This window comes from Gobio gobio, assembly GCF_949357685.1.
Source record: "Gobio gobio genome assembly, chromosome: 14".
Taxonomy (NCBI): domain Eukaryota; kingdom Metazoa; phylum Chordata; class Actinopteri; order Cypriniformes; family Gobionidae; genus Gobio; species Gobio gobio.
The window spans coordinates 19,671,899-19,685,680 of NC_137107.1; the positions used below are offsets into that span (position 1 = coordinate 19,671,899).

General features: G+C 39.0%; 1 protein-coding gene across 2 annotated transcripts in view; it reads right to left on the bottom strand.

Moving 5' to 3' along the window:
* mntb (MAX network transcriptional repressor b) overlaps positions 1–10,562 on the bottom strand; it is a 25,338-nt gene extending 14,776 nt beyond the window's left edge. For both annotated transcript variants that reach the window (XM_079835839.1, XM_079835838.1), the window contains exons 1-2: positions 10,266–10,562; positions 3,632–4,307 (exon numbers count right to left, since the gene is read on the bottom strand). In XM_079835839.1, the coding sequence (XP_079691965.1) occupies positions 3,632–4,307; positions 10,266–10,338 (749 nt within the window). In that variant the 5' untranslated portion in view covers positions 10,339–10,562. The remainder of the gene's footprint in view (positions 1–3,631; positions 4,308–10,265) is intronic.
* Between the last annotated feature and the right edge of the window lie 3,220 nt (positions 10,563–13,782).

Genomic DNA, 13,782 nt, shown 5'->3' on the forward strand with positions numbered 1-13,782 from the left:
TTTTAGAGCTAGTAACGGAGGCTTCAGCCAATTATAGCAGACTATTGCAGTTATTAGAGAGAGAAAGAGATTAAGCATATGTAAATCACCCGAGTCTGTGTGTCTCTCAACAGTGTTCTGTAGCAGCGTCTCTACTGTAACTGTATCTGCTTCAAGAACAGTGCCGTTATTACCTCATGACAGAGAGAGAGCAGCGCTGACAACACATTTCTGTGCGACCATACTGTGTGTGCGTTTGAGTAGGAGAGAGAGCGGGAGAAACAGAGTATGCGCTTACTGTACATTATAAAATGTAATTTTGTGGAAAAAAACCATCCTATTGTTTATGGCCATATTTATTTTCTTGTGTCGTTGTGGGTTTTGGTTCTTTTGCTGTTGTCGGCTGTAAGGACCTTTGAAATAACTAATGCGGTCAAGACCTGAATGGAGTGCATTTGCACACTTTGGAATGTTCATCAACCATTCAGATTCAAGCATTCAACAGCCCCGTAGTATAATAATATTACTGTAGCATTACCACCTCGGGTGTGCATTATTTTTCTAATAATTCAACGACTCGTCATCAATTATTGCTTACTTGATGAGCCCTGATCAGTGACGAAATACATGAATGTGTTCCGACATTGACAAACCTACCACACGGCATCTTAATGATCAGTTTTTGAAAATGTGCGAAAGAGATTTAAGTGCTGCAATAGATTTTCATCTGAGATCTGCTATAATATGCCTTCACAATATAGTGGAGGCAGTGGGGGAGCCAGAAGGGTGTCTGGGGCCACTGGACACCCCTGACATCTGATTGGCCACCCCAAAATTTGGCAGTTTGTTGGTGATTGAAATTGAATTGATCTATTGTTGAAAGCAGCATTTATTTTGATGTGTGGCAGCGTGGCACACTGTTAAGCCACGGCCACACTAGACTGAGCATGCGAAAGTTCTTCGGACACTGCAACGGTCGTGATATGATGTCACACTCTGCAGTGTCTTTTTTATGAACATGAATTCAACATATAACAAATAGCAATACATTCAAAATGTAAAAAAATCCAAATCTATTAGACTTTACAGCAAAAATACAGTGCTTTTTATTCAGCCAAGAGGTCACGGCGTGAGTGACGCATCAATCTTTTACTGTTCACACGTCTTCACATGATGCGAATTCACAGAGTTCACCAAACCTGAACTTTAGAACTCAGCAAAATTAGTAACTTTTCGCATGAGCTTGCGCTTGTGGTCTGACACATTTGTAAGCGTGGAAGTCAATGGAACGGAAAGTGTAGGGTGAGTGTAGGCCCTTTAAATGTATTAACATTGAATATTAAGATAATAGAAACATTGCAAGATATGCATTGTGTTAACATCTGTTCTGCGCTAGTAATACACGCAGTGCAGTCACAGTGTCATACTCGGAAGGTTTAGCTAATGTGGGTAACAGTTTTGGAACACACACTTCTACCTCTAATTACCAATCACATGATTAATTCATGCTTTTAATGCCAGGTTAGGGTTACACACTCATTGTTTCATGCCTTGGCCACCCCATGTATAAAAAACCCGTGCAGGAGTCATTAAAACAAATTTTATTGTGCTTTTCTCCAAAATATCACGTCACCAAGAAATTGTCATTTGGGTTTGGATTGACATGTGGGTGAGTAAATGATATCAGAAACCACAAATGCAGTCTGCAACCTGCAAACACACAGCATGACCTGAGGGGCAGCGTTACTTCTCATCATGGGTCACCGTACAGGACAGCATCCTACTTTTTAAAATTGCAATCTCCTAACAAAATAGCCAACCCAGTTTCATTCAGTTATGATTACATGATGTGTCTCCTATGGTTTATTCTACACTGCTTTGACATTTTTCTTCAGCTTTCTGGTAGGGCTGCACGAATAATCAAAATAAAACCAACACAGCAAAATGGCTTGGTGCGATTATCAAATCTCCCTGCGGTTTTCTGTAAAAATAAAAATGTGATGGATTAACGCTTTGGAAATTAAAACATTAAGACAGCCATAAATATTAGTATTGTAATTTTGCAGTTGTAATGTGAAATAAAATCTATTATCACTATATTCTTTTTGTTAAATAATCGATTTTATTTTAGCAATACAATATTAGTATAGTAGTAATATTTCTTATTTTGTTTTTCGTATTTTTATTTAGTCATTATTATTATTATTATTGTTATTATTTTATAGCCATAAATATATATACACTACCAGTCAAAAGTTTGGAATCATTTTTTTATTGTTTTTAAAGAAGTCTCTTATGCTCACCAAGGCTGCATTTGTTTGATCAAAAATACAGCAAAAATATTTTTACAATTTAAAAAACTTTCTAAAATTTCTATTTGAATATATTTTAAAATACAATTTATTTCTATGATTCAAAGCTGAATTTTCAGCTTCATTACTCCAGTCTTTAGAGTCACATGATCCTTCCGAAATCATTCTAATATGCCGATTTGCTGCTCAAGAAACATTTATTATTATTATCAATGTTGAAAACAGTTGTGTACAATTTTTTTTCAGGATTATTTAATGAATAGAAAGTTCAAAAGAACAGCATATATAATAATCATAAATGTTTCTTGAGCAGCAAATCCTCATTTTAGTATGATTTCTGAAGGATCATGTGACGCTGACGACTTCAGTAGTGATGCTCAAAATTCAGCTTTGCATCACAGGAATACATGACATTTTAAAATATATTCAAATAGAAAACAGTTATTTAAAATTTTAATAATATTTCATAATATTACAGCTTTTTTTGTATTTTAATAACATAAATGCAGCCTTGGTGAGCAGAAGAGACTTTAAAAACATTTAAAAATCTTACTGTTCTCAAACTGTGTGTGTGTGTGTGTGTGTGTGTGTGTGTGTGTGTGTGTGTGTGTGTGTGTGTGTGTGTGTGTGTGTGTGTGTGTGTGTGTGTGTGTGTGTGTGTGTGTGTGTGTGTGTGTGTGTGTGTGTGTGTGTGTGTGTGTGGGTGGGTGGGTGTGGGTGGGTGTGGGTGTGGGTGTGGGTGGGTGTGTGTGTGTGGGTGTGTGTGTGGTCCCGGTCAAAATTTTGGAAACATTACTATTTGTTATGTTTTTGAAATAAGTCTCTTATGCTCATCAAGCCCGCATTTATTTGATCAAAAATACAGAAAGAAAACTGTGATATTGTGAAATATTTTTAGATAGAATGATTTCTGAAGGATCATTTGACACTGAAGACTAATGGCTGATGAAAATTCAGCTTTGCATCAAAGAAATAAATTATATTTTAAAGAATATTATAATAGAAAACCATACATTTAAATTGTAATAATATTGCAAAATATAATTATTATTTTTTACAAATTTTGACCGGTACTGTGTATGTATATTATATATATATATATATATATATATATATATATATATATATATATATATATATATATATATATATATATATATATATATATATATATATATATATATATATATATATATATATATATATATATATATATATATATATATATATATATATATATATATATATATATATATATATATATATATATATATATATATAAGTTAGATATATATTGTGCAGCTCTACTTTCTTGTATAAAAGCACAAAACATGGCTCACCCTCCAGGTCTCCTTTTCCCATCCAGGTTGCGTGGATCTTCCACAGTGGCTCCATTAGTCTTGGGCGGTTGGCCTGCCTGAACCTGGGCCAGCGTGGGCTGAGGTTGGGGTAGTGCTGGCTGGGGCAGAAGGGCGTGTTGCTGCGGTGGGTGCTGGGCCGTGATGATGGGGGCTGGATACGGCTGCAACAGTGTCTGTGTCTGTTGTGGCTGCAGCTGTTTGGGACCGTTATTCAACGGAGACAAGCTGTTAGTTTCTGTTTTTACATGTGCAATCAAGTGACGATGTTGCTGCTGCTGATGCTGCTGCTGCTGTGGAGGGGAGTGGGCGTCCTTGCCATTGGGACTGAGGAGAGGGGCTGCTGGTGGGGACAGGGCTGTGGCCAAGGATGTGACCACTGTCATTGGAGAAGTCGTGTGAAGGGACGCAGCAGTCTGAATGGAAGGGGCTGTAGGGTTGGCAGGGACCACCGGGATGGGAATGACAGCTATGGGAACAGGTGGTGGGAGGGGAGGGGGCGGGACCGGAGGATGGTGCTGGTGCTGGCGGTGCGACTCGAGCCGCATGTCTTCTGCCCAGGTCACATGGTTGACTTGGACAGACTGGATAACAGGGGCGGAGAGCTTCTGCTCAGCCTCACGGGATAGCAGGGCCTTCTCTCTCTGCTGCTCCTCCTCTGTAGAACAAACAATAAGAACATAAAATGTTATGCACAAAGAATGACAAAATGATGGAAGACCTTTCTGCTATTTGAGAATAATATCCACCTTTTTCCTAACAAGCCTAACTGTGTATTAGATTATGGGAGGCACTTCCAGTATGGGGAAGTTCCACTCAAAAAGACTGAAACAAATCATAAGGTTGCGCTACTACAACTAATCCTCATCCGTCAGTGTGACTGAATGAGCTGTAAAATTTCCTTTATGTTTTATTTCCAGACGTCAGGAGAATGATGTAACGCTATTTTAATGTGACATGGGATAACAAGAATATCTGTGGTAAGAGCTCTTTTCAGTCGCTGCATTCCTTTCCTACTGATTATTTTTCCCCCTTTTTTATTCCACTGTAACAGTATAAATAAACAACATCATATTATACTGTGCATTTGTGGTTTGCTCTCCCGATTTAATTTACAATACATCCCATGAATAATTCACTGGAATACACTAAGAATCTCTGGTTTTTCTCCCCAAACTCTCACGTCTCTTTCCAGGTTTGTTTTCACACTGATGCTTTAAAATGTAATTGTCTCCCCCTTTGTTTTTGTTTTTTTACTTCTAATCCTTATTAACAGTGTTCACTGGAATTATTCAAAAGCAGGAAAACACAATAATTGCTGTCTGTCAAAATGATGGAAATTACTTTGAAATATTATCACTCAATGTTCCAGTTAATGACTATATTTGATTAAGGCAACACGTTACATAAATATTTCTGTATTAACTTGGAGTGGATAGTGACAATCTGTATTGTGTATAGTTCACCCAAAAAATGTTTTTATTAATGTGTGGAAAAACTCCTAGATATAATGTTGTTAATAATGTATAATAATGAATATTTATGCGTCCTGATATGTCTTATTTTACCAGTAAAAAGTGGCCTACATTATTTTAAATATATCTAGTCAGTGACAGATTGCAAGCATATTCGTCTAAAACTCGTCTCTATTTTCAGCTTCAGAATCCTGAATATTTTTATTCTGGTGTCACCATTGTCCTGTGCATTGGGTTACCAGCACCAAATCCAAGCCTATCCATTTCCACCCCCAATGTAATACCAAATTTAGCATTTTAATCAACAGTACATTTTTTGTTAACACTTTAGCATATGTTTTGGAAAATCGCAATAATTTCGTATTGGGAGTTCATTCTCGTGATATGTATCGAATCGTGACATGAGGGTATCCTTACACCCCTAGTATTAAGACGTCTGTAATATTGCAGTGGAAATAATCACACTTTTGGGGTTATTCATGGTCTGTTGTAAAAATGTGTTAATTCTTTTACACTTTTAAATTTGATTTTAATGTTCGATGACTGAAGGGTGAGTAGAATACGGTCATCTCACTGTACCCAGTTTTTGTATTGCGTTCATAGAGTGAACCATTCGCTGATTGTTTAAAGTTATTACTCCGATAATTCGGGTAAGGTGTCATGGGTGTAGGAAAAAGGTGGATAATGAAGTTTAATTATGCAAACTGTTGGATGCTGTATAACAATAATACAAATTCTAAAATGTGCAAAAAATTATATTTGGAAACATTTGCAGAGTAAATTCCTAGTTGCTCAATAAATAAAAAAACTATCAAGTCATGTGACTGATTCATTGGTTAGTGTTAGGCTTAGTACTTTGATTTCTCACAAATTAAATTGGCAGCTTGAACGGAAACATAGTTATTCTCTTCTTGAATCTCACGGATAATTCTAAGATACAAACCAACATATCAGCCAAACTTATTAGTGATTATTGGAAAATAACTTTCCCCCCTCAGTTCCAAAATCTACCAACACCCATGGTAATAGATCAAAATTATTTCTGATATTCAGTGATTTGAGTAAATATTGTGTGAAATACTAGCGGAAATTAAAGAAAATCTAATTTGTGGTCATTAAATTGTATCATGTCCAAACCTCATGTTGGCCAACCACGACTTGCTGTAAGAGATTCCTTATTTACCGTACGCACTGACTATCACAGTATAATCTAAATGTTTTTGCTCCAGCTTGTGGTTATTTTCCTCAGACTGAAGTATTTTATATTAATGAAAATCAGATTCATGTCACCCTAATGTAGTTGCCTGGTTCATTAATAGCCTGAAGTAAATGGTCACAGCACAGATTTCAAAGGGTGTTTTAACATTTATTATCCCGCTATGATGGTAGTTCTGATTGACCATTGGGGAAAAATATATACATTTGAGCAAGAGGAGTAGAAACCACAGCTAATAAATATCAGTAGCAATACCAGAGATCAATACCAATTTAGAGATCAGTAATGGAACTAATTAGTGCTTGTCGAGGTTCTGACTAAAAAGCTCTTTTAGGACTGTGAAGTGTAAATAAATAATGAGAAGCTGAAAACCAACAGAAGAGACAATCCTGTGATTTAATACATCAAAACGCTGTGTGCTCTATTCATCTAGCAGGGCTCAAAACTTGCGCTGTACCTATACTTTCCATTTTAAACAGAGAAAGCCGGTGCAGGGCACAGTCATTCATGACTCCATGACCGACTTCGGTGGGGTGTGTGAGGCGAGCTAGCTGTCTCTTTAAGAGAGAAGCCCCAGGAAGAGTCTTGCCTCGTCTCCAGCTCTACACTGATGTCACACAGCAGTCTGCACGGGAAGCCAAGAGCTGCCGTGGGGAAACTGAAGCCGGCCCGGTACCATCTGCAGCCTAAAATGCCACCATCATCAGACTATTTCCATGATTGATGGAAGGATCTATTGTTTAGCCCCATCGATCCATATTCAGTTGCATCTGAGATGTGACTTCAGATCGATGTTTGAATTTTAATACAGGGGCTACGGTCCAAAGCGTCTCGGAGCCAAAAGTATTATTTGCACATTCCTGGGGCAGTCGTGGATGCAGATCTGATTCTCAAAACAGGCAGGAAATTAGGAGGTGCCCTTGAGCAAGGCACCTAACCCCCAATCGGCTCCGAAGTGAAAGGCTGCCCACTGCTCCAGGTGTGTGTGTGTGTGTATGTGTGTGTGCACTAACTTGAATGAGTTCAATGCAGAGGACAAATTCAGAGTATGATTTGACATACTTGGCCTTTACGTATCTTCATGTGGACGCCGCAGGGGTGACCTGATGCAAAGCGCTCTAAAAGGGTTAGTTCACACAAAAATTTAAACTGTCATTAATCTCCCTCATGTCGTTCCAAACCCATAAGACCTTTGTTCATCTTCGGAACACAAATTGACTGCAACATTATTAACACTTTCAAGGTCAAGAAAGGTAGTTAAGACATCGTTAAAATAATCCATGTGACTACAGTGGGTCAACCTTAATGTTATGAAGTGACGAGAATACTTTTTGTGAGCAAAAAAAAATAAATAACGACTTTGCTCACATTGTAGTAAACAGTGCAGAGCTTCCAGGTTCTGTGTCAGAACGGCAGCTCCATATTGGCCACTGATTGGCCGGCTCCTGCGTCAGCATCACACGTGTTGTGTTCACGTGAACAGCGTCGGCCAATAGTGAGCCCGCGGTCTGACGTAGACCCAGCACTGCACTGTGTTTACCATGTGAGCAGCGAAGAGGAGAATAGTTTTTGTTGAATCATTTGTTTTTCTTTTGCGCACAAAAAGTATTCTCGTCGCTTCATAACATTAAGGTTGACCCACTGTAGTCACATGGACTATTTTAACGATGTCTTTACTACCTGTCTGGGCCTTGAAAGTGGTAATAACATTGCAGTAAATTGCAGCAACCTCTCAGATTTCATCAAAAATATCTTAATTTGTTTTCCGAAGATGAACGAAGGTCTTAGGGGTTTGGAACAACATGAGAGTGAGTAATTAATAACAATTTTCATTTTTAACTAAACCTTTAAGGTTCAAAACTACGAGATGCCACAGATCATCCTGCATCAGACATATAGGACTAAGGACTAATAATACAGAATGTTAAAAGCCCTCAAAAATAAACGAATACTGCGATCGATATTTTCGGTGCATGCATATTTCTCCATATAATGGGAGAGGAAAAATACATAGTGAAATGTCATTTCCCTTGATATTTACATGCATACAAAAAATGAACAGCATGTTAGCATGAAGGGAATCACAAACGCTTCAAGTGCTCTCCTGAAGTGATCTGTGTCATTGTGCAAACATACAGCCGGGCTAATAAGCTCTGAAAAGCTCATGAAAGTGCCATCTATTGCTCTCCATAAGCAGCATGTAAAGCTCTTGAGACGTCAGGACACAGATGAGATGCTATGGTGGTCCGCAGGCTTTATGGGTGTGCGTTATAAACATGGCATACATTTAGGACTAAACTGTGTAACTGGGACAAAGGAAGCTTCTAATAAAGTTCCCTCAGTCAGTCACATCTAATATACTGCAAAAGGTCCATTCTATTTTCACAGATAATGCGGAAACCAAGACCATATTCTCAAACAAACTATACCAGAACTGAGAAAAAGATACTCGCATCAAAAGAAATGACAACCTTCATTTTGAGAAATTACAATCAAATGCAAACATGACATTTCACTGAACAAACAGACTTATCAACCTAACCTCTTTGTTACTCGAAGATAAGCAAGTGTGCTGGCTGGTATAGGGCTCTATTATAATCATGGGCAGCTTGGGAATCATAACATAAAAATAACAAATAATTAGTGTCTGGACAAAGACCAGTCCCGTCTTTAACGCTCTTTCATAAGCTTAACCAGGTTTGACTATGAAAAGTGAAAGGAAATTATCTTTGCTTTTATGCAAATAAAATTGCTTTTTTTGATAACGTAGATCCGAAAATGTGGGGATTGTTCTCATTTCCTTCAACACAGAGTCTTAGAGAAGAGATTTAATACGTCACATTTGAGATTACATGCAGTTTTCTAGATCTAGTACAAGGTCAAATATTGTGTAAGTGTATGCAAAGAGTCTTTCAAGAGAAAGGCCTTGCGGAGATGTTCAAAAATATGCCCACAATTGCACTTATTATTCTGCAACCTATTCATCTGTATTCCCAGAAAATCAAACACAGTCTGCAAAGCTCTTACTTGGATGTGCATGTAAAATGCACATTATATAACTTCTGCATTGAGGGAGGGTGGCGTTGCCCTATTTTCTCCCCAGTTGTGACCTGGGGAGGGGGGGCTGTCTGGCGCGCACGTGGTCGAAGAGGGCGGTCTTTCAGCACGCGGTATTTGCTGTGGGTGTGGCCCTACTGACACGTCACCTCGAGAATGAAACAAAAAGCCCCCCGCTCTGTTTAAAGCGATAAATACATCGCCTGCTTATGGAATATCGGCATTTAATGCTCCAACAACAAGCAAAACGAGTTTGATCACGAGGAAGTGTAAAGGGAGAAGTAGGCTGGTCTTTAAAGTCATGAGTGAGATAACCACTCAGCAATGTCATTATGTAAAAAAAAGAAAAAACCTTTTGGTCTAATGCCACCGCCCAACGGATAAGAAACACGACGTTCGCTACTTTTAGCTATAACCTGTATTAATTAGTGGGCAACTAATTTTACCCAAACAATATAACTGCAAAAATGTTAAACTTGACTAAAAATGTATGTAAAAAATACTCGGTGTACCAGGGTAAATGTACCCACCCGTAGCGTAACCGCAGCGCTATTGAGCGAGTATAGTAGCACACTAAATATAGCATGGATTTAACCCGGAAACCGAGTGAGCGAAATATGCCCTAGTCACGAACACTGCACCCTACAAAGCGTGGAAACCCGTGAACATGACCAGCGAGAAAGAGCTCTACTTATAACAAGAAGCTGATTTGCAGGTGTCCCCTAGGAAAAGGAAATATTACTGTAGTTATTTATCTTGAAGTGAGCCGGCATGAAAATGCAATTTGCAGGGCAAAATCCCAAACAGTTCATACTTATCTAATGTATCCTGTAGATGTATGCAATGACCCAGTTCCCCCCCGCCTTACCACGTGTAATCTGTTGTTGCTGGGCTTGCCACTCCAAATATCTGGCCGCTTCCAATAGAGTATCGATACTCATTTTGAATACCGATACAATAAGTTCCCGTTAAAATGTATGCACGCCCCCGATACGGATATGCGTGTTGGCTTAATCACAGTAAAATCCACTGGCTTCCAGAGACAGTCATAAGACATCCAGGGCGCTCCCGAAATTCATCAGAAACACATTACTTCATTGGCAACAAGATGGCGATTGGAGTAACAGAAAACACAACAAGTCGAAAGGCATACCGTTCAAGGTCCGCCCTCGCCAGTGCTACTCCGCCCTCATACTACCAGCGGTTAAAAAGTAGGGCAGAACACGCTGTCACGGTGAGCGATGGGATCGGGCGTCTGTGCCGAACATAACCTCGCAAATGAGATCGAAATGCGTATAGAAATCATCACGACTTCGGGATGCGATTTAGGACACCATAGATGATGTGTAAATTTGGTTCCCGGTCGCTTACTATAACACAAAGGGATGAAATAGTGTGAAACGTCTATGGAATCCAGTTTCCGGGTTTTGGCGGCAGCCCTGCCCTGCAGTGCATTAGCACATGTCGATGCGAGGGAACCAATGGGCGTGGAGAACAACAAGGCATGGTGTCTGTCCACATGGGCAGCCGCTAAAGGCTGCGCGCGGCTCATTTGCATGGCGAGACCGTGTATGGCAAGCCGTTTTACTATTTATTGCTCTTAATAGCATCTACTTTTAAGACTTGTTTAAATACTAGAAAGTAAAACTAGTATTTTAAATTTCACAAGCATTCATTTGCTAGTAGTCACTATCTGTGCCTTTGTTAAAGGGGTCATTAACTGCATTTTTATACTGTTGTCTGAGGTCCATTTATGACTTTCGCAAGATTTTTACATACAAAAACAACATACTTAATAAGTAATAGGCTATTTTCTACCCTGTTTTGGAGCCTTGGTTGTGAAACACTCCATTTTTATGGGTGTGCCACATTGAAGACTTGGAAGTACACGCCCACTACTATGATTGGGCAAGCCCCTAACCATGACTTGGACATTTTATGTAAAGAAATTAAATTATTAAAAGGGATTTAAGGCAATAAAGAAGAATATAAGCTTCTTATAGTTGTGAAATAATCAATTTTAAACTCAAAAAATATTTCACTCTTGTTTGTATGGTTCCATTCAGTTATGACTTATGAATGACATCATCATTTAAATGCTAGCATATTTTAAATTCCAAATGGCAAAATAACATTTAAAAAGTTGAGTAGTTTGCATCACTGTATGTTACTAGCTATGTTTCCATCCAACATTGCTAATTTAACTGCGCAAAATTACAATATCGCATAAAACATTTGTGAATAAAGCAGTGTTTCCATCCAGTGAGTCGAAGTGAACAAAATCGCCACTTCCTGATAAACGTGCGATAAATATCACTAAGAAAAAGTTGATGCAGTAGAAGCTACTGTATAGTGTATACAGTATACACCCCTCACATTTTTGTAAATATTTTATTATATCTTTTCATGGGAAATCACTGAAGAAATGACATTTTGCTACAATGTAAAGTAGTGAGTGTACAACTTGTATAACAGTGTAAATTTGCTGTCCCCTCAAAATAACTCAACACACAGCCATTAATGTCCAAACCGCTGGCAACAAATGAGTACCCTTAGTGAAAATGTCCAAATTGGGCCCAAAGTGTCAATATTGTGTGTGGCCACCATTATTTTCCAGCACTGCCTTAACCCTCTTGGGCATGCAGTTCACAGGTTGCCACTGTAGTCCTCTTCCACTCCTCTATGATGACATCACGGGGCTGGTGGATGTTAGAGACACCTTCCGTTTGAGGATGCCCCACAGATGCTCAATAGGGTTTAGGTCTGGAGACATGCTTGGCCAGTCCATCACCTTTACCCTCAGCTTCTTTAGCAAGGCAGTGGTTGTCTTGGAGGTGTGTTTGGGGTGGTTATGTTGGAATACTGCCCTGCAGCCCAGTTTCCGAAGGGAGGGGATCATGTTCTGCTTCAGTATGTCACAGTACATGTTGGCATTCATGGTTCCCTCAATGAACTGCAGCTGCCGGCAGCACTCATGCAGCCCCAGACCATGACACTCACCACCATGCCTGACTGACACTTGTCGTTGTACTCCTCACCTGGTTGCCGCCACACACGCTTGACACCATCTGAACCAAATAAGTGTATCTTGGTTTCATCAGACCACATGACATGGTTCCAGTAATCCATGTCCTTAGTCTGCTTGTCTTCAGCAAACTGTTTGCGGGCTTTCTTGTGCATCATCTTTAGAAGAGTCTTCCTTCTGGGACGACAGCCATGCAGACCAATTTGATGCAGTGTGCGGCGTATGGTCTGAGCACTGACAGGCTGACCCCTCACCCCTTTAACCTCTGCAGCAATCCTGGCAGCACTCATACGTCTATTTTGCAAAGCCAACCTCTGGATAGGATGCTGAGCACGTGAACTCAACTTCTTTGGTGAACCATGGCGAGGCCTGTTCTGAGTGGAACCCATGGGCATCACTAGGCTCATTTTAGGGGGGCTGGGCTGAAGCCATGGTTCACCAAAGAAGTTGAGTTCACGTGCTCAGCATCCTATCCAATCCTAAAAAATGTGTGATTAACCTTTATAACTTATGAAACTGGCGGGAGGCTTCGTCTCGTCTCGTCTTTTAATCTGCAACAGAGCGCAGGTCAGAAGCAGAGGTGTGTGCGTTGATCTGAGCCTCATTGGTCTGTGACCGCTTGTCAATGTCAAAATATTTTGAGAAAACCAATCAAATCAGAGTAGGCAGGCTTTATGTACGCACAGAATCTGCTGAGGCTGAGCGCGAATTTTAGCTGCACGACTCGACGTCAAGTTCGAGATATGGTTAAACTAAACATTTCATATTTGACAGCTGCTTCTTTAAGTCAGAAATGTTAAACAAATGACACAAATATTCAGGCAAATTAATAAACTTCGCCATAAAATTGAAATAGGCCTATGTAATGTCATTTAAATAATATAATTAACAAACAAGAAATATTAACAATGCCATTTTCTTCAGATTAGGCATAGTATGTGTAGTAATGAATAATAGTAATGAATGTGTGCCGATTGTAAATTAATATAATTCCATTTGTAGCTTTCAGTTAATAAAAAAGCTCTGTTTTTTTCAGCCTGTATTGGGCATAATATTAGTAATGAAGGAGTACATATTGTGAATTAATTTAATACATTTAGTTACCTTTCCTGGTAGCCTTCAGTAAATTAACATGTATTATGAAAATTATTAAAAAACATAAATAGCCGTTAAACATATGTTTAGTCTTCACTGACAAACTTTATCAGTCATATCTGCTCACTGACATGGTTTTCAAGCTATTGTTATCTAATTTTTGGCGTTCAGAATATCTTAAAATGCACATATGTAGATCATGGAAATCAAAATTACTAACTAACTACCTCGCATTTGGGATCTCAGAGATTACAAACCTGCCTAC